The sequence below is a fragment of the Cydia strobilella genome, chromosome Z (genome assembly GCF_947568885.1).
Source record: "Cydia strobilella chromosome Z, ilCydStro3.1, whole genome shotgun sequence".
Lineage (NCBI taxonomy): Eukaryota > Metazoa > Arthropoda > Insecta > Lepidoptera > Tortricidae > Cydia > Cydia strobilella.
Window position 1 is genome coordinate 40,583,259 of NC_086068.1, and position 27,145 is coordinate 40,610,403.

The 27,145-nt window shown below is 37.2% G+C and overlaps 1 protein-coding gene across 1 annotated transcript in view; it reads left to right on the forward strand.

Moving 5' to 3' along the window:
* Positions 1-26,484, forward strand: part of LOC134754831 (transient receptor potential cation channel subfamily V member 5) — a 64,401-nt gene extending 37,917 nt beyond the window's left edge. The window contains exons 7-16 of the mRNA XM_063691259.1: positions 8,853-9,107; positions 10,994-11,231; positions 15,988-16,113; positions 16,195-16,289; positions 16,418-16,542; positions 19,763-19,897; positions 20,138-20,247; positions 20,566-20,747; positions 25,874-26,116; positions 26,323-26,484. Of these exons, the coding sequence (XP_063547329.1) occupies positions 8,853-9,107; positions 10,994-11,231; positions 15,988-16,113; positions 16,195-16,289; positions 16,418-16,542; positions 19,763-19,897; positions 20,138-20,247; positions 20,566-20,747; positions 25,874-26,116; positions 26,323-26,481 (1,668 nt within the window). The 3' untranslated portion in view covers positions 26,482-26,484. The remainder of the gene's footprint in view (positions 1-8,852; positions 9,108-10,993; positions 11,232-15,987; positions 16,114-16,194; positions 16,290-16,417; positions 16,543-19,762; positions 19,898-20,137; positions 20,248-20,565; positions 20,748-25,873; positions 26,117-26,322) is intronic.
* The last annotated feature ends 661 nt before the right edge of the window (positions 26,485-27,145 follow it).

Genomic DNA, 27,145 nt, shown 5'->3' on the forward strand with positions numbered 1-27,145 from the left:
GTAATTAACGTTTTGTACACATAATTAATGTCATTAACGGGTCTAACGCGATTATATTTCATTATTTTATCTTTTTTCCGACGTTTCAGTTAGGTTGCACGAGCTGTGGTCACGGAAGACTGACGTCCCAGCAAAATGTCAATTGAGATATTGGTAAACAACACTAAACTCACCAAAAAAAGTCATAAAAGAAAAAAGAAAAAAAGGAAAAAAGGTAAAATAATGAAATTTAATCGCGTTAGACCCGTGAATGACATTAATTATGTAATTAACTTTCTTCCTTTAATATCGTTTTAAATATTGATCCTAGAGAAAAGTGTTTCAAATGCTTTTTGTAAAAAATTGTATGTATAGATTATTTATTTATAAGAACCTATTTGGCTTTTGGTCACCGTTTACGAGTGTGTTTACGAAAAACTACAAAGGAACTTTAAAATTGATTATAATTAACTTTCCCGCTTTAATATCTTTTTTAAATATTGATCCCAGCGAAACGTGTTTCACATGTTTCTCGTAGGAAATTCTATTATATATTTGTGTAATAGATTTATTTTACTATGCGTCATACTTTACAAATTATTTCCGAAAAACTAAAAAAAGGAACCTTAGAATTGATTATAATTAACTTTAACTCTTTAATATATATTTAAATATTGATCCCAGCGAAAGTGTAATAAATCGTTTTTGCAGAGAATTTTGTGTAGGTTATTTAAGTTACACAATATTTTTTGCTATTGGCCGCCGTTTACGAGTTATTTACGAAAACTAAAAAAGGGAACCGTAGAATTGATCATAATTAACTTACCCTCTTTAATATTAAGATCATGTCCATATTCTTGATTCGCAGTGACTTTTTTTTAACTTTTAGACCGCCAGCAACACGACAGCAACCGCTATACACTACAACACTTACAATAATGTTTAAAATTTATCTTCTATCATTTTGACAAAATTTACTTAGTTATCCGAGGTCAATATAACATTATACTATTTCTCTACACAATAATAAACGATATAAATCTGGCTGTACAATTCTGGGTCCGAGACGGAAATGGTGCCTTTCACTCGAGTTAAACACTCTACTTTTCATATCGAATGCGAGGAAACAAAACAAGACAAGGCAATTTTGAAAATCAGTAACCTAATAGACCTGCGGCCTTGATTTTTTTCCTAAGGACTTACTTGCAATCGGAGACTTTTCATGTGTGAAGATAAATAACACAAATACCACCCCTTGCGAAAAATATTTAGATTGCAATATTTACGAATACACACATATTTACACAAACTGCAGTAATTATTTAGTATCAAAATCAGCAGGAAGCCTCTTACTATTTAATTTTTTACTTTTTCCTTCTAAAACTCCCAATAGTCAATGGCATCCCAGTCATTTAGCCAACATAATAAAAGTATTTAAAGTAATTCAAATATTAAATAACAATTAAAACTTTCGCGGTTTGAACACATATTAAATCACATGAAACCAGTAAAACCTGTGTCGAAACGTCGGTAAATAAAGATAACAAAATAAATTCGCGATAGACCCGTTTCTAAATGTGATTTAATATTAAATAACAATTTAATTAATAAAATAAGCACTTTTCATGTGTAAAGATAAATAACCCCTAGCGAAAAATATTTAGATTGCAATATTTACGAAAACACACGTATTTAAACAAACTGCAGTCATTTTAAAATGATTTCGTTAATTTAGTATCAAAATCAGCGGGATTGCCTCCTACTTTTTAATTTTTTACTTTTTCCTTCTAAAACTCCCAATAGTCAATGGTACCCCAGTCATTTAGCCAACATAATAAAAGTATTTAAAGTAATTTAAATATTAAATAACAATTTAATGAATAAAATAGGCAACTTTTATCTTATATTTTATTTTCACGAATATAGTGCTAAATTTATAACTTTAAAAACCCATTTAATATCTTACAAACATTTAACTGTGTCTGTATAAGATACTGCCTTTGCTCATTTACGCAAGTGTATGGTTTAAAAAAATATTTTTGGTGTATTCCTTTTGGTTCCCGCCTTATGATATCGAGTAAATACAATTCAACAAAAGAAATCAAGAATAATTTATTTTAACAATTTTCTTACATATTTTTTGATAAAAAACGATTCAATGCGGGATTAGGAAAATTAGAACAATTACCAATTGTTCCAGGCGGGGAAATAAACATACTATTTTTCAATTTTGTTTCCACCTAGTTGCTCGTGGTACGGGGACGGAGAGGAGTGCAACACTTTTCTGCGCACTTTTTAGAACAACAACGACCCACTTTCAGAGCATGAGACATGAAAATAAATATTTAAGAGCCCCTCCCATACAACAAACGTGATTTTTTGCCGTTTTTTGCGTAATGGTACGGAACCCTTCGTGCGCGAGTCCGACTCGCACTTGGCCGGTTTTTTATGAATGGTATCAGTCGATCAGGTTTGTTTTGAGGATCAAATGTCTATATGGGACCCCTTGCCTTAAAGCAATACCAAAGTCACAAATGATATGTATAGCTGAGGGAAATTAGCTAAAATTACGGCATAATTAATGGAAGACTTTTTTTAATTGGGATATGTACGTTATAGACCGAAGTTATTTTTCATCATACTCATACTCATACTCATCAACCCTCCCTACCCCTCCCCCTCTGCGTCACCCGCGCACACCTCCACAAAGGGCCCGCAACGCGGTTTTTCTGACGACCGGTCTGGCCTAGTGGGTAGTGACCTTGCCTGTGAAGCCGATGGTCCTGGGTTCGAATCCCGGTAAGGGCATTTATTTGTGTGATGAGCACAGATATTTGTTCCTGAGTCATGGGTGTTTTCTATGTATTTAAGTATTTATACATTATATATATCGTTGTCTGAGTACCCATAATCGTACCGTGGGACTTAGTCAATCTGTGTAAAAATGTCCTATAACATTTGTTTATTTATTATTTATTTTCTCAATTTTTAAGGAAACCGTTCAAGATACAGAAAAAAGTGCGTAGGCACAAATTGATCCTTAATAAATTTTCTATTAATCTCTTATACACACTACAGTGCTATCACTTATAGTTTTTGTGCAATCTGTCACCAAAGATGCAAATTTTTTAAGCATTGTTTTTTTCTTTTTTAAGATAACTTTTCTCAAAAAATACGATATCGCCTCCTTTTGTTTTATTTAAGTAAATAGTTAATATGTTCTTTAAAACGAAGTATTATTTTTTTATTAAACTCCTTCATTTGACGATTTTATGCCATTTTGAAAATACATCCTCGTCAAACATATTCAGTCAGCGAATATCCTTATTAACCACTTGTCTGTATGAAACGGACCCTAACCGAAATTGATACCTAAACCACAACCCGAGGGTGAACCCACGATTTTCGACCATCACATACATATGAAAAGTAATGAGCGAAAGAGTTTGATTTTGCTGTTAGGAGACTCTCTTCGAATGGGAAACGTAAACATTTCAAAAGTTCCCTACGTGTGTCTAACGTATATGGTTCCGTGGTTACTTTTTAGGGTTCCGTACCCAAAGTGTAAAAACGGGACTCTATTACTAAGACTCTACTGTCCGTCTGTCTGTCACCAGGCTGTATCTCATAAACCGTGATGACAACACGTGCGCTTGTTTTTTAAGAAATTCAGCACCTGAATAGATATTCAGGTCAATTTGGTATAAATTCAGATATTCTTTGTCAAATAAACTGGTCGGAATGTGTATCCTACCTATTAATAAATTTTGTCTTAAACTGAAACTGAAAAGTCCAGACTCAAGGTTTGTCAGAGAGCAATTTTATTTATTTATTTATCGTATGGCATATGTACATGTCACTGGATTATAATTTAAAAACAAAACTTATGGTTAGTTAGAATTTTGCCCTTCCCAGGTACGCGACTGCTTCATCTGACAGGATCTTAAAATAGTCCACATCGCCTGTGTATTTAGTAAGAGGGCATTCCAGAATGATGTGGTTGATGGTCTGATCCGGGTGCCCGCAGCTACACGCAGAAGAGGAGCTCCAGCCCCATTTGTACCAGTGGTGGCCGCAGTTGCCAACTCCTGTTCTTAGGCGGTTAAGAGCGGACCACACCCGACGGGGTTCCTCAAAGCCTGCTGGGGGTACTCGCAGGGGTAGAGCAGAGAAGGGATTGGCTTGGTCTCTGAGGGCTTCCCATTCTGCGGTCCATGCCTCCTCCAGGGTACGGGTGGTCAGGGAATCTCCCATCAGTAATGCAGGGGGGTTTCGGGATTTAAGACGTTTTCTTCCGAAGCCCTCGAGGTCTTGGTGGATTGGTAGCTCAGGACTACAGTGCGCTTTCGCTAGTTCGCGTTGGAGGCATTTTTCTCTTCGCAGGTGCGCAGGGGCTATGTTGCTAAGAGCGGGAAGCCAGTGGGTGGGTGTTGGCTTAAGGCATCCCGTTATTAAACGTAGAGTCTGGTTAAGCTGCGTGTCGATGGCTGAGGTATGAACACTATTCGTCCAGACTGGAGCGCAGTACTCGGCCGTCGAGTAAACCAGGGCCAGCGCTGTGGTTCGGAGACAGGAGGCAGAGGCTCCCCAAGTTGTTCCTGTTAATTTTTGCACTAGACTATTCCTGGTCTGCAGTTTAGCCGATACTTTTTGTAGGTGACACTTGTAAGTAAGGCTTCTGTCCAGAGTAACTCCAAGGTACTTAGGGTGCGGGTTATGTTGAAGCATTGTGCCTTTAAACTTGACGGTCAGTGTTCTTTCTGCAAGCTTATTGTTAAGATGGAAGCAGCAGACTTCCGTCTTACTTGGGTTAGGACAGAGGCGCCAGCGGGTGAAAAAGTCGTCGAGGGCTTCCAGGTCTCTCTGTAGAATTGGTTCGGTGGATTCCATTTTGTGGTGTTGAGTGATCATAGCCAGGTCGTCGGCGTATCCGAATTTACGTGACACAGTATCGGGAAGGTCATGCACGTAGATATTAAACAGAAGAGGGGCTAGGACAGAACCCTGCGGGAGCCCATTGTTTAGTGTTCTGACGCTGCTGGTTTCGTCACCCAGGAAAACCTGTATCGGTCTGTTAGTAAGGGTGTTTTCAATAAGCCTGTAGATTTTCATGCATGGGATTATTTTCAACAGTTTGTATAGCAATCCCTGGCGCCAGACTGTGTCATATGCCGCAGTCAGGTCGATAAAAACTGCAGATGATTTAAGGTTCTTATTAAACCCGTTTTCGACATGTGTTGTGAGAGCGAGCACCTGATCAGAGAGCAATGGAACGCAGCATGCTGGATGTTCGTAGAACCGACCAACCGAGCATTAATATGTAATATGTAATATGTTTATATGTAATCATATAAACACCGAACTGCGATCCAAAACCGGTATTGTGGATGTGGGCATGAAGGTCGCAAAGCTATAAGTGGGCTAAATGGGGCTGGGCAGGGCACGTTGGCCGAATTAACGAACGGCACCAAATATAATGACCACCAAAAAATACTCTGGTACCCTAAATAAAGAAATCGCTTTCACCAAAAAAAAAAATACTAAACACCAAAAAAATAAGGTCTAAAATTACAAAACTACCACCTGTTTAAATCACGACTGCACTTCAAATTGTATTTAAACACCAAAAATCATGAATGATCACCAAATATAATTAATGATCACCAAATCTTGAACAGCAAATTAATGCGACATTTTCACTTAAATAAACCACTATGATTACCAAAAAATGTATACATATTACCAAATAAAGTAAAATGATGCCAAAATTACTAGCCTCTCCCGCTCAATCCCCGTACACCGCACCGCACGCGCCGCGCTCGCCTGACCATTGGGTTTTCTGTAAGTGTGGCGCGTGACTGAATTGAGGATTGCCTCAATTCAGTCACGCGCCACACTTACAGAAAAGAAATACTACTAGAGAAGTAGGTTAGGTTAGGTTAGAACTGCGACCCTTACAGTAACGAAGTGCTACAAGAAAAGTGGGTTAGGTAAGGTTAGAACTGCGATCCTCACAGAACCGAACTGCTATCAGATAAGTGGGTTAGGTTAGGTTAGAACTGCGACCCCCCGCGGGTTGCTCACCTTGTCGTGGTGGAGGGGCTTAGTAACCGTGGCTTGGTCACCCACGGTGAAGCGAAGAGGCAACCAGGGCCGGCCTGTTTGGGTCGCGGGCTGGCCCGGGATCCGGACCCGGACCGAACTCTGACCCAAACTTGGACCCGGACAGCCGGACACGGACCCGGACTCGGATCCGGACCCAGACCCGGACCCGGAAATGCTACTAGAAAAGTGGGTTAGGTTAGGTTAGAACTGTGACCCATACAGAAACGAAATGCTATCAGAAAAGTAGGTTAGGTTAGGTTAGGTTAGAACTGCGATCCTTACAGAAACGAAATGCTACTATAAAATTGGGTTATGTTAGGTTACAACTGCTTCCCTCACAGAAACGAAATGCTACAAAAATAGTGGGTTAGGTTAGAACTGCGACCCTTACAGAAACGAAGTGCTACAAGAAAAGTGGGTAAGGTTAGGTTAGAACTGCGACCCTTAAAGAAACGAAATGCTACTAGAAAAAATTGACGAAGTGGATTAATAAATTTAATGGAATAACAAGATGATAAATATTTGCACATTTTTAACCGACTTCAAGTAATTTGCTTTAATAGGTTAGTAAAATTAAAAAAATGGTTATAATTTCACATTAAAATGGAGGTCTAATTTTGGTAATCTACTATATTTGGGTTTTGGGTTAAAAATGATTATTTTGGTGTTATTCGTTTTAAAAGGATAAAAATATGGTACAAATTTGGGAATCATTTCTCATTAAATAGGAGTTCTTATTTTGGTGATCATTCATTATTTTTGGTGGTAAAAACGAATTTTTTGGTGTTAAATTTTACTAAATCTGGTGATCTGTTAAATACATGCCTTAACGAACTAGCCACACCATCCAGCCCACAGGGTGGACCTCGGAGCAGAGGAAGACCAAAATAGAGATGGCAGGACACATATTTAGAAAACAATTTGGATAGGACTAAATAGCGGTGAGAGGGAAGGCCTTTGCCGAGCAGTGGAACACTTATATATAGGCTAGTAAAAAAACACACAAAATAGGTGACACAGACAATATCTGAATTAATTCCGTGACCATAAGAGGTTCAAGTGCTGAATATCAGAAAAAAGGCATAGAGCATGTCGGGCCATGCTCATTGTAGGGCTCCGTAGTTACCCGTCCGTCACAATACGCTGCCTTGAATGGAGGCTATTAGTAAGTAACAACATAACATAACAGGGAAAAGGGAGTAGGTGCATACCTTCGCAGCTCTTTGTACATACGTCTTTTTACTAAGAAGGGAAGTTTTAGCGATAAGTCAAAAACGACTTTTCATTGAATGTTGTTACTTACTAATAGCTTTCTAATTCTATTATAGTTTTTTGATATGTTTAGCGCTGTTGGTTTTCCATGTACCAAAATAAAATAAAATAAAATAAAATGTCTTTCTACAGCTCTACATTCACGATATATTTTTTTTGTTTTGAACCCATGGTTCAAATGTACGAAATATAATTTAATATTTACCAGTCGCTTTTCGGTGAAGGAAAACATCGTGAGGAAACCGGACTGATCCTAACAATGCCTGTTCCCCCTATGGGTTGGAAGGTCTAACTAGTGCCTACGTCAATTCTTAGGATTAGTTGTCAAGCGGATCCCAGGCTCCCAGGAGCCGTGGCAAAATGCCGGGATAGGAAGAAGGGGATTCAAATGTTAGAGTGGGGGAGGCACACAATAGTCCATAGACACACGTACCTAAGTACCCCTTTTGATATGTTCACGTTTCCCATTCGTAGAGAGATACTGTCGCTACAAGCAAAAATCTACTATTTCTATCTCTTTCGCTCTTATAACTTTTCATTGGTGTGGTAGTCAAAAATCGTGGGATCACCCTAGGGTTGTGCTGTATAAAATTCGGTCAGGATCCGTTTAATACACAGTGAAGTGGTTAATAGTAACGATGTTCGGTGAGCTTAAAAATGTTTGAAGAGGATGTATTTTCAACATGGCATAGAGTCGTCAAATGAAGGAGTTTAATAATAAATAATACTTCGTTTAAAGAACATATTAAGTATTTACTTAAATAAAACAAAATTAAGCGATATCGTAAGAATTTTTTGAGAACAGTTCTTTAAAAATAAAAAATAAACGTTAAATGCTAAAAAAATTGCATCTTTGGTGACAGATTGCACAAAAACTATAAGTGATAGCACCATAGTGTGTATAGAAGATTAATACCAAATTTATTATGGATTACTTCATTCCTACACACTTTTTCTGTATCTTGAACGGTTTCGGGCCCTTTGCGCGGGTGCGCGGGGGGGGGGTGGGGTGACGCAGGGGAGGGAAGGGAGGGTTAATGAAAAATAAGTTCGGTCCATAACGTACATATCCTAATTGAAAAAAGTCTTCCATTAATTATGCCAAGTTTTCCATATATTTCGTTCCAGAAGCAACGTATAGTAGTCAAAGTCTGACAATCGCACTTTACTGACGAAACGGTCCTAACAAAATGGCAATACATTGTGACGTCAGCATGTAACAGAAGCCGTTTCGATGTATAGAATACAAGGAAATAGCGATTTTGTCGGTGAAATATTGCGTTTATATATAGGGTGGGCCAGTGATCAATTCTCTTTTCGTATTGACGTTTTTCGTTAAAATGCATTTATCATTGGCCCACCCTATATTTAGTAGCCATACAATATTTTTTTTAAATAAAATGTAAGGAATAAATTGCTCATTTTCGATCTATTTAACTAGATGCTGTATCAACAACCCTATTCTAAAACTACTTAGCTACTGTTGTGATTGACAGAGTACCTTCGACATGGCGTACGAGGTGGGCGCGTCGCTGCAAATACGCAATGTGCAGAACCTGACGCCGCTGACGCTGGCCGCTAAGCTGGCGCGCACGGAGCTGTTCTTCCATATCCTCAACATCGAGCGCGAGATCTACTGGCAGATCGGCGCCACCACGTGCGCCGCCTACCCGCTCGGCGGCGTCGACACCATCCACACGGAGACCGGCCTGATCAATAAAGACTCCGCTCTTAACTTGGTGGTTTTCGGAGTAAGTTTACAGTTTTGGACAAAAAAACAAAGTTACGAAAAATTTTTGTTTCCGTTACTATGTATGGTATACTCGAGCTGATCGTGAACTTTTTTCACTTCGCCAGCCCAAGCTGAATGTTAGTTCTACTATACTACGAGTATGGTGTCGGAAATCCTTTGATTTCGTAAATATTCATACTTTCGTCTCTTCAACATATTTCCTGACCAGACGCACAGCTATTTTTGCCACAAGTCTCCCTTAATGAAAATAATAGATTACCTATAGGAGGTTAATTGATTTCTGGGTCGTGATCCAAAACCACTTTTCCTTTTATTGTATTTGATTAAAAGATAATTAGTTTAACTAGGGAACAAATCAAATTATTTTATGAAATATTTTTTGATTTGTGTGTTGTGTTGTGTGCCCTTAAGAGTTGGTTAAAGGCGTCTAGCCTTTCAAAGATTGCATACACCAGAGAATTTGGGAGGGGTACCGCCGTGGCCGGGTGGTCTATAGTGGTCAGGGCGGTAGCCGCGTAAACTGAAGACGCGGGTTCGATTCCCGTCTCGGACACCGGTGGACTTGGTCACTTGTTCTTTAGTGTATGTTATCTATTTCAGTTTAAAATAATTCGTTTAATTTTTATTATTTTCAAGTAACATAACTTTTGACATACGCTGTATGGAAAGCGACAAGATGTCACATTGAGTACGGTGACCAAATTGTATGCAAAAATGCTTTTTTAGGGTTCCGTACCTTAAAAGGAAAAAACAGAACCCTTATAGGATCACTCGTGCGTCTGTCTGTCTGTCTGTATATCACAGCCTATTTTCTCCCAAACCACTGGACCAATTAAGTTGAAATTTGGTATATATATGTAAGTTTGTGACCCAAAGACGGACATGTAACGTAAACAAATGAATTTTAAACACGGGGGCCACTTTTGTGGGGTAAATGAGAAAATAAAAAAATAAAGTTTTTCAAACTATATCGTCAAATGAAAGAGCTCACTGTGAGAATCTCAAATATTTTTTTTAATGATTTTAGGATAAACAGTTTAGACGTTATTCAAGAAAATAGGCAAAAAATTACCATTCACCCCCCCTTTATCTCCAAAACGACTGGGTCTAAAATTTTGAAAAAAATACACAAAATAGATCTTTACCTATAGATTACAGGAAAATGTGCTTAATTAGTTTTTGATCCGACCCCTACGGATTTTTTAGACATTTCACGTTTCACATAAAAAATACGTTTACTTGTCCGGTTTTTTTTCTACTTGTCATCTAAAAAATAATCATCAATATGATTTTTTAAATCAAACGTAACCCACTTTATTATATCAGATTACCATTCCTTTAATATGCATACGTCTCAATTAAACTGCTTAGACATGTTTTTTTTGCCGACCAATTTTTAAATCTTGCTGACCAAATAATAATTTTGCAGCTCAACTATTTATTAAGCGGATAAATTATATTATAACAGAAGCAGATCGATATTGATTATAATTTACAATGTTGACAGTTTGTGAATTTTATGCTGAACAAGAGTTGTAGCCCGATTTTTATTTATTGCCAGCCAAATTTTTGTGTCCAAATGATTTAATGGCTATTTTTTTTTGCAGATCAGTTTTAAAATCGGCTGATCAATACCTCCCTATATTTTCAAGGGAGCAAAATGTAATATATATCTCAACTTCTAGGTGTTCATGTTGGTACATGATAGAATAATCCCGAGATAGAAACAATTTTGTTCCAAGTACTAAATTCATTCTGCTTTTTTTTTATATGTAAATACAGTACATGCGTGAAGTATGTATACCTAATTATGTTTAAGACAAACAATAAAACCTTATGTATTTACTGCCGACTTAGATGGTGTTGTCATGTCATGGTCCTCAGGAGAAAGACGAGCACCTGGAGCTGCTGGAAGGCATGTTGATCGACCTGCTAAAGACGAAGTGGAACACGTTCGTGAAGTTCCGGTTCTATCGGCAGTTTATCCTGTTCTCGTGCTACTTCCTCGTCAGCCTGGTGTGCTTCACGCTGCGCCCCGGGCCGCCGCCCGATCACGTCGCACTCAACACGACCACGCTTAATTCTACCACTAATAATGACACTGAAATTGTAACCGAAGTAGGTAAGGGAAATATAGATGGTCAAGTAAATCTTGTCAGTAGAAAAAGGCGCGAAATTTAGTTTCTTTGGGAAGATAACCCCTCGCGCCTATATTTTTTAAATTTGCCGCCTTTTTCTACTGACAAGATTTGCTTGAACTATACAATTTATACAAGGTGGGCCAATGAAAAATGCATTTTTTTTAATGAATAAATAATCAATTTTTTAATAAATAATAAATTAAAAATTATAATTAAAATTTAGGATAAATAAATATATTTTACGTTTTAAAAACTAAAACATCAAGATGTCGTCCGTAGCGGTTGCGGCACTCTTCCAGTCTTGCTTGTAAATTTTGAAAGACTTTCCTTAGAAGTTGCGGAGATATTGATTGGATTTCTTGACGAATATTATCCTTTAATTCTGCTGTGGTTGTCGGATTATTGGAGTACACTTACTTCAAGTAACCCCACAAAAAGAAGTCTGCCGAAGTTAAGTCAGGGCTCCTGGGAGGCCAAGCAATGTCACCTCGCCTCGATATCAATTTTCGAGGAAACATTTCACCCAAAACTTCCAGGGTCACGTTACTTGTATGGCAGGTGGCTCTGTCTTGCTGAAACCATGTGTTGTTGTTGTAACCATACGATTCGTGAAGTTTCGGAGCCAGGAAATCTCTTAACACAAAAGTCTTTCAAAATTTACAAGCAAGACTGGAAGAGTGCCGCAACCGCTACGATGATTTAATTTTTAAAATGTAAAATTTATTTCTATATCCCAAATTATAATTATATTTTTTATTTAAAAACATTAAAATTGTTTTTTTTTTAATGCATTTATCACTGGCCCACCCTGTATTTAACTACTACCCGACTTCGAAGTTCAAAAGGGTGACTAATCTGCGTGCGTGCGTGCGTGCATGTGTGTATATATGTATATTCTCTATTTATTACATGATAGCTTCTATTTTGTTGTACTGTAAGGTTTTTAACCATCCTATGACCTTTTTCTTACATTCATGTAGTTATAAAGGATATATATCAAATCGTTATTTTATAAAATTATATATAATATTGTTTTCGGTTACCGCGATAGTTACTCAACTTACTCATGAAATAAAATAAAAAATGAATTATTATAAAAAAACAAAAAACCCGACTGCATACTAAGAAGAGGAAAACAAGCCCCACAAGAAATATTGTTTATTCAAATGCTAAAACCAAGCTATGGAATACCGTTTAAACAATATAAAATGCACTATGAAATGTGTTCGTAATCGATAGTTGAATAAATAAAAACTTATTCTAAATACTAACTAAATATAATTTATAAATGTTGATGGTAAGTGTCGCAGGCGGGGACAAACTGAGGGTTACTTATAGTCATTTTGGTTGTTGGTTGTTAAGTTCACTATTTAGCAGAATGTTACTTAGTCCCCGCCTGCGATACTTACCATCAACATTTATAAATTATATTTTGTTAGTATTTAGAATAAGTTTTTATTTATTTAACTATCGATTACGAACACATTTCATAGTGCATTTTATATTGTTTAAACGGTATTCCATAGCTTGGTTTAAGCATTTGAATAAACAATATTTCTTGTGGGGCTTGATTTCCTCTTTTTAGTGTGCAGTCGGGTTTTTTGTATTTTTATAATAATTAATTTTTTATTTATAACTTTTTAGTTGTTTTTATTTAACGATAATTTTGTAGATTATTATGTAAGTACCATTTGAAAGTTCTACGACGACGACCAGGTTCTAGACGAATCTAATGATACCTCATACATCAAATTCTTTCAAAGTGAAAGTAAAGAAAATATTTTCTCTGTATCCCGTAGGACTTTCGGGCTAAAATGTATCCTATGACACTCCCGTGATCAAGACGAATCTAACGATACCTCATACATCAAAATCCATTAAGCCGTTTAGGCTACAGGAGGCCACAAAGAAACATACATACATACATACTTACATACACTCGAAAAACATTACCCTTCTCCTTTGGCAGTCGGGTAACTATGAAAACGGATTATCAACGGGTCAACGGGTCACGCTGTAAAGGATTCGAAACGTCGGGATGTATTATACATTCAATATACGCGATGTACTTAATTCGTTTTCATAGTTTTATTTCAAAATTATATAATTTAGGAGGTTGATAGTGGAATTGACTTTTTGCGAATTTAGAGTTTATTGATAATGATGGCACTAGTGCAGCTTTACGCTTTCGTCTTTTAACCTTAGAGGTAGTTACCTTGGTACTTAATTGACGCATGCAGTTTTGTAACACATCTCAATACGTAAAGGTTCCTTATAGTAAGATACATTCTTTATACATATAAGTCATCAGTAGGGTATCTGTAGGGTTTAGAAAACATAACTTTAAGCAGACACCTTTGGGCTCTTTCGACCTCCAGAAACTTGGTTTTATTGGCTTCGCCAAATTTTGGTAACACAGTACGTCATAATGGACTGGGCAAGTGCAGTGTATATTTGAGTGAGAAGCTGTGTAGTAGCGACATGCATAAGTTTTGAATAACCATATGAGCTTTCGGATTCTACAATTTAGATATTCTATGTGTCTGTGCTATGAGAGACGCTGGTTTAAAATAACCCCTAGGTATCTTACACGTTAAGACCTTTTCATTATTTGGCAGTTGCAGGTGCGTGTGTCAACTAGGTAATATACATGTATTTTTTTATTGTAAGATCATTTGGTGGTTGCGTGTTCTCGTACTTCGAAAAACATATGTAGTTAGTATAAATTTAAAAAAATTGGAAAAGTGAAAGGCACTAGTTCGCGAAAACCAACTTTTCGCACGCTAAACAGCTACGTAATAGTACCTTTCGATGCTAGTGCGGAAAGTATGTCATTACCTTACGAGTATCGAGATAAGACTCGGGACGAGTGAAGAATGACATTCCGCACGTGTATCGAAAGACGTTTTTTAATACAGTTGCGAAAACATAATAAAAACAACAAGTAAGGAATAAAAACTTTGGAATCTTAAAACGCCTCTTAGTAGGTAGTAAAAGTAAGAAAAAACGCCTCTTCTTTGACAGACGTTTCGGCAGCTATTCCGTTCCATTCAGAAAACTTATTAAGAACGGTTTTTCAATATTCAATATTAATAAATAAACGTGTTATAATGATGATGAGGTAAGTAATTAAATTATAAAATATGTATATTTTTCGTATTCTTACATTAACAGTAGGTTTTTATGTTGATTACGACGTTTAAAGGAAACTAATATTAACATTCATCAATAAGTAGTCATGAATTGGAACAAGTATAAAAAAATAATAATTGGAAAGTAAAAAGCACTAGTTCGCGAAAACCAACTTTCCGCACGCTAAACAGCTACGTAAAGTAGCACTTTTTGAGCAACTATATTAAAAATATAATATTTTAGTGACTTTTAATTACTGTCATCATGCCTATTGTGGGGTCCCTCTTTTGTGGAGGCCCTGGGGCTATAGCCCCGGTTGCCCTCCCCTAAATCCGACTCTGTCGCCCATCGAGGGTTCCGTACAAATTGAACGTATTTTTTATTTTTACAAATTTATAGTTTTCAGATTTTTCCCTGTACTTGTAAGACAACGACCTGTACTTGTACTGTGTAAGACGATATTACTTGGCAAATTTCACAGGTCTAGGTCTCGGGAAATGTATTGGGTATACATTTTGATTCCCTTGAAAGTGTCGAAATATACGTTTTTTGCGTGTCATACTTTCCTAGAGGTGACATGGTATCGTAATACGGAATTCAAACACATCAAATAAATGTGCGAAATTGTACGCTAATAAAGAAAAACTAATTGTACTTACGAGAAGATAATGATCAATCTGTCACCGCTAGGAAGCATACTTTCTGGCGGGCGGGATCTATTTCACTATGTTGTAGACTGTAGTCGAGTTTTTAACTTTCTTGTGAAACATAGATAGCGCCCACCAGAAAGTATGCTTCCAAGCGGTGATAGATTGATCATTGTTTTCTCGTAAGTACGTGTACTTAGTACATTTTTTGTCAATTAGCGTACAAATTTGTACATTTCTTATACTTTATATTTTCTGATTCACAAGAAAGTTGAAAACTCGACTACAAAATAGTGAAATAGAAGGCGCCCGCCAGAAAGCATGCTTTCTAGCGGTGACAGATTGATCATCGTTTTCTCGTAAGTACATGTAGTACTTTTTTTTAAATTAGCGTACAATTTCGTACATTTGTCGCATATTTTTATGATGTGAGTTTGAATTCCGTACGATACCACGTTACCGCTAGAAACTATGACACTTTTTTGCGGCATCAACGGCTGTATCTTTTTTTCACGTTACTTTTGAAGTATGATTTGTTCACAGCTTCAACGGACTATAGACCTAAGTATTAATATCAACTCGATACCTCCACGTGTTCCCGAGATAAATTGTCTTGACAGACAGACTGACGGACGACGGACGGACAACAAAGTGATCCTATAAGGGTTCCGTTTTTTCCTTTTGAGGTACGGAACCCTAAAAATCCTAAATAATTAATAATTATTGATGAAGATTAATAAAATAATTCTAATGTTCCTTCACAATTTACAATGTAGAGTCAATCGGTCGTATCGTATCTCGCCGAGAAACTGCCAACTGTACCTTATTCATATTTGTCCACAGCCACAGCCTAAAGACGCCCGCCCTAACTGTGATCTGGTCTGACTAATTTATTTCTTTAAGATTGTAGTGATGCTACATAATATATTCATTTGCAGGCTCTATGTGTTATTTTCAGAAAACTGCACGTCATTGCAAAACCCCAGTGAAATAGACCCGGGGGCCGTGGAGCTATTAAACGAAACTAAACCCGGCAGTGGACCATGTGCTCGTTTTAAAAGCCATCCCAAGGAGAAGGACAAACGTAGGTTGACATATTGAATATGAGTAATAGTGATATCAAGAATCATTGGACTATGCAATATTACTAGTAAATTGTTTACAGCTACTGAACCCCCAAAGGACACGGACATGGAAGACTGGTGGGAAGGACTCACAGAGGAGTGTAGACTGATGAATTTTGATTCTTGGCAAGCAAAAGTAAACAGGAGATACAATAGTTGTAGTGTGGATATAAATAAAATAAATACCTAATATATTTACTATGATATAAATCTGTAAAAGAAAAAAAAAACAATTGTTATTTTCATATGTTTTTATGTATGCAGGTTAGAATTTCTGCAGAGCTTTTGCTTTGGCTAGGAGCGCTGGCTTACATCGGAGCAGCGTTACGAGAAGCAAGATTTCTCGGTTTGAAAATGTTTGTTGAGAATTTGAGCACTGTGCCATCCAGGTATGCATCTAACGTATGCGGAGTGAAATCTGGACAAAATTCAATGTCGTATGAAATATAAACAACATGGTTATTTTTCATAAATTTTCATGTATTTTAATAATGTATTTAACAACGTTAAATGCAAAATAATAAGTTTATCAAATGCGAGACATTTTAACGGAAGTTTGGTACTTTAAAGCCATCGGTGTCGAAAACACAATTTCATCTTCCGTAGGAAAACTTTCTTAGGAAAGTTCGTATGCTCGACATATTTCACATTCTCGTCCGTTGGACCATTGGTGTTCTCAAAATAATAGTTACCTTGCCATAAATTTCCATTTTAAGTGACATATGATTGTGAGGGGGTAGGTAGGTAAGCCTCCATCAACAGGTTGTGGTAATGAAAATGCAGCTTGCAGGTTTAGTACAGGAAAAATAGCATATTTTGGCGGCAAAATATGTACATCCTTGAAACTTTGTTTTTTATCTTTATCTTGGAACTAGAAATGAGGATCTGATGAGTCCTATCAACATTTAGGGTTCTGACCCCCTTTTCGGGGGTATAGTCAGGGGTTCATTTAAAAAAATGCACAGTTTACAAACTGGGCATGTGAGGTATCATTTTCGTGTAATTTTTTGCGCTGAATCGAATGACCATATTCATACTCAATATTTTGCGAGATATGTATGGTTTTTATTGAAAAAATTAAAAAAATTATAATTTCAAGTCAAAAGTAGGTTTTAAGCAGCAAAAATAATTGGAATTTTTTTATTTATTTATTTCATCTTTATTGCACAAAAGAAAATACAATCGTAATGCTATAAGGCATTCTCTATCAGTCAACCTTTGGACGAAGCAGATAATTTATAGGCGGTGCAACATCATGTTGTAATATAAAAACAGAACGTACTTTATTTAATTACACAACTCATTAATTTGTGGCATGAGCACGAATTGTTGTTCCCGAGTCATGTGTGTTTTCTATGTATTTAAGTATCTATATAGGTATAATATATCATTTTCTAAGTACCCAAAACGCAAGTATTATTAAGCTCACTGTAGGACTTAGTCAATTTGTGTAGTACTCGTAATGTCCTATAATACTTATTTGTTTATCAAGTAATATAACTAATAAACCAGCCCTGTTCACAGCAAAGGTAAAAAACAACTCATTAAAATCCTCGAGAAAAATCCTGCCCTACAGGAGTGTGCTGCAGTCTTATGCAAAATATGCAAGGGGCTTTCTTGCTACAACTCGGACTTGGACAAAGGCATGGCCCTTGAACAAATTATTTATATTACTTGTATACATGTTTAGTTGTATAAATCAATATTATACGACATTACGAGTAACAAATTAACTAATAAGGCTTGCGTTGTGGGTACTTAAATAAATAAAATAAATAAATAAATAATACTTAGACAAGGATGTATACAATATATAGATACTTAAATACATAGAAAACACCCGTGACTCGGGAACAAATATTCGTGCTCATGCCACAAATAAATGAGTGTTGTAATTGAAGCATGTTCTTTGTTTTTATATTACAACATGATGTTGCACCGTCTATAAATTATCTGCTTTGTCGAAAGGTTGACTGGTAGATAATGCCTTATAGCATTAAGTCCATCTTTTGTACGATTGTATTTTCTGTTGTTCAATAAAGATTAAATAAATAAATAAAAGTTTTCCAATTGTTTTGCTGATTAAAACCTACTTTGACTTGAAATATTTGATTTTTAATTTTTTTTCAACATAACCATACATATCTCCCAAAATATTGATCCTATGAGTATGAATATGGTCTCATTCGACTCAGCGCAAAAAATTACACGAAAATGACACCTCACATGCCCAGTTTGTACCCTGTGCATTTTTTTAAATGGACCCCCTAAACACACCCCCCGAAAAGGGGGTCAAAACCCTAAATGTTGATAGGACTCATCAGATCTTCATTTCTAGTTCCAAGATAAAGATAAAAAACAAAGTATCATGGAAGTACATAGTTTGCCGCCAAATGGCCATATTTAGTCTTATTTTACCTGTGCTAGTTCCAGGGACGACGATATAAATACCTATTGTCGTCCCTGGAACCTTATTGTAATAAAAACGCACATTTAATGTGCCTTTTGAAGCAGGTAATGGGGAAGCAGTTAAGCTTATGGAAAAACTGTTCTTGTTCACAATAACTGCAATAAACTAAAAATATTTATAATAAAAAAAACAGAACGTAAATAAGTAAGCTGTCACTTCAGCTTAACAGGAAGGTGTTGATTGATCGGAGTTTTGGATCGAACTGAAAATTAAAGCAAACGAAAGGGATTCTTAAGAAAGATTTGAATTTAAATAGAGAATTTAGAATTTGTTACGTTCCGTTACACGCACCGTTACAATGATTAGTCCCTTAGTCCCCCATAAATCCCATAACGCAAAAACAGCTGTTTTTGTAAAAAAATTGTCGGTATGACGTACCCACATTTTCAAAGTTATTTTTTTTATTTTCGGAGACGGTGACCTTAACTTTTCTTGCATGTTTGCCGATGCCCATATCCAAGATATTTTTAAACAGTTTTACTGCCACATTTGAATAATCTCATGACCTCTGTAAGATTTTGTGACTCAGCGGGCCGTCATTTTCTTCAATCGATCTCTCCCAGGAAACTGGCTAATGCTGACATGTTTCCCTGAACCACTTTCTAGCGGTAGTTTTTTTTTAAAGAAAAAGGATGTAAACATATTATAAACATACCTTTACCTCTAACCTGCTTCCACAAAATGTTCCACTATCTTCGCTTTCGGCCATAGGGAAATAGTACTTACTGGAGAAATTACATACAGTTTCGCGATGGTGTTCTGCTAGATTGACCACAAATTTCAAGAGAAAGAATCCAATACCCATGAAACTTACCGGATTAATTGACAGATTTCAAATTGGCAGTTAGATATAATTTCAGTATAATTTTTATTTACTTTTTACATGCTTTTTACATGTTCAAAACTTTGTCCAGATTTCACTCCGCATACGTTATGTATACATAAGCGAAACTTTTTTTCAATCCCACTTCTTTTGGTATTGTGGCTGGCCCCATATATCCACATCTATTTTGTAACTATATATCTTTTAGCAATTTTAATGATACATAAAATCGATAGAACCTTTAAATAATGTGGTATGCAGCAGCTGTAACTTGTCAGTATTGCAAGCATTGCATCTCGCTGTTTCGTGTGTACAGGGTGATGTTCCTGTTCTCGTGCTTGCTGATGGTGGCGCTGCCGACGCTGCGGCTGTGGTGCGCCGACGAGGCGGAAGACCACCTCGCCGTCATCATTATGCTCACCACTGCACCTTACTTCCTTTTCTTCTGCAGGTCTCATATATATTTACACTTTATTAAATACACCTTAAATCAAAGGATAAAAGTTCCGCAAGTAATAATGATTTCTTAGCCCGGATCTTCGTATAAAAATATGTAGCAAATTCTATTAAAAGTAAACAATACTTCAAACTTAGGGAACATTGAAACACAAGCGATTTTTTATTTCTTTGCCATTTCTGTTTTCAAATCGTAGGTACACAGGTTTTAAAAAAGGTGTATTTTCTCTTACAGAGGTTTCAAATCTGTGGGCCCGTTCGTTGTGATGATTTACAGAATGGTGATGGGAGACTTGCTGCGGTTCGTCTGCATTTATCTAGTGTTTGTAATGGGCTTTTCTCAAGGTACGTCCATTAAGGCTAGTTATCTGCTAGATATTTGATTTTCAAAATGCTAATTAACACCGGCTAACAAATCAAATTGTAATTTTTTTTACGATTTGTCAATTAAACTGTTTTTTAATTTATCTATGGATAAACTTATATTTCACTGAGTGTACGAGTACTTACGAAGATTATATACATATTTAAAAATTTTAAAGAGTGATCTTCGTAAGTACTCGTACATTCAGTGATTTAATAGCCAGTAGCTATCGAAATATTATGTCGGTTGTGTGACGTTGCTATAAAAATGTAATCCGAACTTTTATTGTATATTTCCAGCATATTACATAATCTTCCTGTCGTTCGACAATCCGAACACGCCGGAGGGCGTGGACGACTCGGTGTCCAACCCCATGCCCTCGCCCATGGAGAGCATTATGGCCATGTTCCTCATGTCGCTCACCTCCTTCTCCGACTATTATGGCGCATTTGACCGCACCGACCACGAGATAGAAGCTAAAGTAAGTAGCTCTATTTTTGATTGTTGATTGGAACCTGAGAACCCCGAGACCTACACAAGAGTAAACCACGTAACTGCGGTAATATGTTTGAAGCACAAATTAATATTAAAAACGTTATAATGTGTCTATCGAATTATCTTCCTCAATTAATTCCCTTAACTCTGAGAACGAACTTCGGATTTTAGAAAGATACATCGGGTATCGGCGATAACACGCGAAGCTGATACTGCTGTTCTGCTTTCTTATTAACTCACAAAAAGTTTTAAACTTACCGCAAAAATATTATTGTCTCAATTTAAAATAAGCCCTAATTTCATGACATTATGCTTAATATTCGGTTGATGACTATATTGCGATTTGACTTTTTGTCAAAATCTAAATATAAAATAGAATCAGAATTTGAAATTCGAAAACAGAACGTCACACCGTCATTTACTATTTCTGGCGGAAATTTTATAGAGTTGATAATGCCAGTCACATATTTCAGTTCATATTTTATGGTAAAATTATACAATAGGAAAATTGTGATATTATTGTAATTTTTAAAACTACCTATTCAACATCATAGTCATTTGTATTAATTATAAATCGGTCACTATAATCGTCTATTTTATTTTCATATGTACGGAAGTCTTCTTCACATTTAATTGCGTGTTGACGAACTTTTTTCCAATCTTCTGGACCAATCATATTGACCTTCTCTTGCAGTAGATTCTTTACGCTTGTCAAAGTCATGTCAACATTACGTTGAGCTACGTATTGTTTTAATTGGGCCCATATATTCTCAATAGGATTAAAGTCTGGGTGGTACGGAGGTAAACGCAGAACAGAATGACCATGTTCAGCCAGTATTTTATCTATGGGTATATGTTCGTGTTTGTGTTGCAAGATAATATCGTAAATTCGTGGTTTTGTTAAGCTGGGGTCTACTGGAATATCATGTGTTGTCAACCAATCTATCATGTTTCCGGGTATTAGAATTGGGCAGTTTTTCGGTGTATTTGTTGTGATATGGGGCATTATCAACAACTAACACTGAATTCGTCGGCAAATTTGGAATAAGCTGAATTTTAAGCCATTTTTCATAGACTTATATTGACCGGGATATAGACCGTGATTACCTTTTGTATTTTGTATTATTTTGTTTCAGTCTAGTGAAACTAACCGTGAATCATTCAAAACTCATTTTTCATAGTTCTCGCTATTCATCTCTTTGTGATAATCGCCTGTTGTGTCTGTAGATTTATGCATAAGCAACGCACCAGGTATAAAACCATTTTCACTGCCGGCGTGAGCCGTTGTCCTTTGGAAATTGGTTTTTTAATTCCTGCGTTGCTAGAGTCTGACCAACCTTTGCTACCAACGTGCGACGTGTGTATAGGTATATACGACTCGTCCATATACACTATATCCCTTCCTTCATTCCTGCTTATTTTAATTTTACCTAAATATTTGGTCCTTTTCAGTCGCACATCATGCTTTTCCGTTAAAGTTTTTCGATTAAGTATCCCTTGTTTTACAGTACCGAAATCCCATTTTTCGTAGCGTGACTGTAGAACCCTTGAAATTAATAGCTTCTATTAGCTTCAACCGCATTTTTTTCAAATTAGCTCCATGCATGAATTTATTTTTATTTTTGGATTCATAATTTATATCGTTGGAACACCTGAAATGATAAAAATACTTTTGTAAACCTTAACATTATTTTATTAAAAAATATTTAAAATGTTAAAATTTTTTGAGCGGTTGAAACGCTCATAATTTTTGGCGCGAATTCGACAGAGCGTGATGACGTCACACGTTGGGCGGCCCAACTGACGTTTGCTACTAATGACACTAATCTGTCGAACGCGTGACGTCACGTGGCGTTTCGAGCGTTTCGCTCACTAGCTTTTCGCGGGAAAAATTTTGTACTTTTTATTTATAATTTTAAGTAATTAAATGGTAATTTAAAAACGGAAATGCATTTGTAACATGATATATCGGTAACAAACATCCGAATAAAACATATTTCGTGCAAATATAAACTTCATGCATGAGGCTAATTGGGGAGTTCATTGAATCTATTATGGAAATCATATACCATCCTCCTGATTACATCGTAATCAAAACTATCCAGATTTAACACAAAGTCCTTTCTCGGTCTCTTTTTCTTTGGTGTTTCAAAGGGCATGGATGGAGGTTTTTGGTCGGCTTTGCTTAATATTTTTCTTAATGTAATTGTATGTTTTGAAATTCCTGTTGCTTCTATCACCCGGTCTTGAATTTTATTAAAATATTTACAAGTATAACTATTCTTAAAAGTTTCCGCTTCTTTTGAAAAATATTTTATACATTATATATGATTTCCCGTGATTGACCATTTACAGAAATACCCTTTTTGAGACGAGTCCCCATTTAGTTGCCAAAAAATATGAAATTAAATATATTGTTTACCTACTAGTTATGGTGGTATTAACTACTCTATATATTTTAAGGCTGAAAAGACGACTGCACTCTTTGGTTGTTGGATTGCAACTAAATCAGTAAGAAACTGTCACTTTCTAATACGCGATTACGTCCCATTTTACCCCAAAAAACGAATTTCGTTCTAAGAGTTAACGGACATACGCAGTGCACGCGCGTGGCGTTGAACTAAAATCGTGTATCAATTATGACTACATAGATAGGAGGTTAGGTCAATTTGGATTAGAGCCCCAAGAAAGTATGTACATATTTTTAACTAACTTTGTATAGACATAATATTGTCTTCGGTTACCGAGATAGCTACTCATGAAATAAAACTATGAAAACGGAGTATATCGCGTATATTGAATTTATAATACATTCCGTATATATATATATATACATTCAATATACGCGATATAGTAGTAGTAGTAGTAGTAGATCACTTTATTGCATGTACACAACACAGGTTTACAAAAAAAAATACAGTAATGGAAGTACAAAGGCTAACTTATCCCTATAAAGGATCTCTTCCGGCTAACCTTCGAGTAGATGAGTGGAAAACTATAGCCAGGTCAGATAGACAAACTTACAGGATGTACAAATTAATATTTAAAAAAGAAATAACACTATAGATTAAAATACATACTAGCATACATACATACAATACTAAATATATATTATAAAATATATACTTATCACAAATGTAAGAAAATAAAAATAAAGGTTAGTACTTAACCAGATCACGCTGATTGGAAAGCCAAAGCTTCTTCAGATTAGCCTTGAGTGACGCTACAGACTGGGACTGTTTGAGCGACAGGGGCAACTCGTTCCACAACTTCACAGCGCGAACCGTGAAAGAATTTGCATACGATCGCGTCTTATTCGGAGGAATAGCAAGCGTGAGATTAGAACTAGATCGTAAGCGGTGATCACTGCTTTCATCCAGAGTTAAATCTTTCCGTTAGGTAAGATGGGGAACGGGGGTCGAAGAGTATGTTGAACAGCAACGACACGACATGCACATCTCTGCGTTGGCGGATCGGTAACCACCCGAGCTGGGAGTGGAATTTGGACACGTGATCATATTTCCGGAGGCCAAATATATACTTAATACAAACATTTTGTAAACGCTCAAGTTTATTTAGCAATTCCTCATTACAATCCAGAAACGCAATGTCACCATAGTCCAGAAGAGGGAGCAAGAGAGAACGGGCAAGAGTTAGTTTAGTATGAAGAGGGAGAAAATTCTGCAGCCGTCGAAGAGAGTGAAGGGATCCAAAAACGTTTTTACTCACCTCAGCAACATGGGGAGCCCAAGAAAGCGTCTGATCCATGGTGATACCCAAATTTCGGACAGTAGAGGAGAAAGGGATATTAGTCCCATCGAGCGAAATGTCAGGTACCACCATGTCTGAGAGCCTGTCTACGTAGTGTTTTAGACCAAATTTGCACGCCCAATCCCGTATGGACTCTAAATCATAATTAATCTGAGCAATTAATGAGGGAAGATCGTCTATACCAGCCGCTGCATAAATCTGCAGGTCATCTGCGTATAGATGGTGTCCACGCCTGTAGGGGTGGACGAGAAGATCTTGGGGTCGTGGACGAGGTGACTTAAAAAACACTCATAGTCCAATACATGCACGTATAATAACTTGGTGATACAGAGGTGGTGGGCTCGACCGTCCGTCGCAAGATTGCTGAGAGAATGGCCGTTGGCGGCCCCGCTGCCCAGCGCCCCGCACCATGCATTGCGTCGGCGACGGCTCCCGAAGATGCCCGAACAAAGACGAGGCGTTAACAGATGGTATGATGACGTAAGTGATTTGGTGATACCATTAATAAAAATAGAGAACAGGAGTGGAGAAAGCACCCCTTCCTGTGGGACGCCAGCGGTGAGCTCACACCAGTTGGATAGTTTGTCATCTACTCTAACATGCTGGCGTCTGCCAGAAAGGTAACTACGGAACCAAGATAGTGAAGTTTGGGAAATGTTCAGTGTGTTGAGTGTGCCTGTGATCTCGAAGTCTACCGTGTTGAAGGCATTGCTGAAATCAAGGAGGACAAGAACAGTAAGCTTTTTGGATTCTATATTAAACCGAATGTCGTCGTGACTTTAACCAAAGCGGTAACTGTGCTATGCCCGGGGCGAAATCCAGATTGGAGGGGATTAAATAAGGAATTTTTATTAAGATGAGATAGTAGTCGACGGTTAAATAATTGTTCAATAATTTTGGATAATATTGGCAGAATAGAGATAGGACGGTATTGGAAGAAAGATGCAGGATTGGAGGTTTTTGGGAGAGGAATTACGTGGGCATACTTCCAGGATGCCGGAAACGTGCCAGTGGATAGGGAAAAATTAATGATGTTGGAGATGATGGGTGAGATGAAATCCGCCACGGGCATAAGCATATCCACACTGAGGTTATCGTCACCGACGGCTTTCGTATTAATAGATTTAAGTATTTTAATCCGATATAATCCGTTTTCATAGTTTTATTTCATTTGTATAGATAACTATATTATTTTGAGTGCGTGCAATGTTTCCTTATTAACTAGCTATAATAACTAAGTATATACAAATATAAGCTGTAGGCAAGTCATATAATAATAAACCATGCCCAGTTATTCCACTTGACGGTACTTATTTTACAAGTTCAAACATTGCTTTTCAGCTCCTGTTCGTAATATACATGATAATAGTGGCCATCTTACTCGTAAACATGCTGATCGCCATGATGGGCAACACGTACCAGAAGATCGCGGAGACGCGCAACGAGTGGCAGCGGCAGTGGGCGCGCATCGTGCTTGTGGTGGAGCGCGGCGTGCCGCCGGCGCAGCGCCTCCGCCAGCTTATGTCCTACTCACAGCCAATGGCCAGCGGCAAGCGAGCACTGGTCTTAAGGATCAACCAAAAGGTCTTAAGTCGTAAAATATATGGTATATATGGTCGTATCGACTTTTCTAACCATGTTAGAGTGAATACTCAAATCAGTATCCAATCTGCGATCTAGGTGTTAAGGGATGTTTTAAAATTACTGTCGATGGTCTCAAATATTATGGCAGAATAAATTAAGTATCTAGTTTGTGCAATTTATTCTAATGTTACTTCATTTAATTGTAGGATGAGGATAAAGAAGAAATGAAAGAGATCCTGGAAATGAAGCGGACGCACGAGCGCATCGTGGCCAAGAGGCAGCAACGAGCGGCCGACCTAAAAGGAACGCAGAGTCGCGCGCCCCCGCCCCCGCCACCCGTCCGCGATTACCCTATTAGAAAATAAACAAGCATTTGTGCCCAGACCAGTGGCGTAATTATAGGGTGGCAAAGTGGACAAAATGCCACAGGCCCCTACCCCTACCTACTGTCCGCGCGCGAATTCTGTGCACGGCTGAGGAATGTTAGGAATGTTGGGCGTCATTACAGAGTTGTGTCATTTTGTACGTACCGGCGCGGCGCACACCCTTCCACTTCCTCGACTTCCGAATGCACGAATTGGCGCGCGGACAGTAGCCTTGGTCCCTGAGAGTGGCCATAATTTTAATCATAGGCGGTGAGCACAGGTTCGGCGGTTTAAGCGTAAAGAGGAGTTAAAAAAAAATCATTTTTTTAAATTTTGTTTTTACTTAGGAATGGTGTCAATGTTGATACCATAAATGAATTCAGCACCCCCGATTTATACGAAAACGATCCCAAACCCGGCCTAGTAGCTTCACCGATGTAGATAATCAAGATAAAAATGAGAGCCCTAAATAAACCTTCAAGAGCGGATATCTCAAAAACTATACAAGATATCGAAAAACTTGACTGAATAAAACTTGTAACAAATTAAATCTCTTTTCATTTTGTATAAGTGACCAAGTCGCTCAGACGCATAGTTTCCGAGATATAATCGAAAAACCGAAAAATTGAACCGTCAAACCCCCCTCTCCCCCCCAGCACCTGGG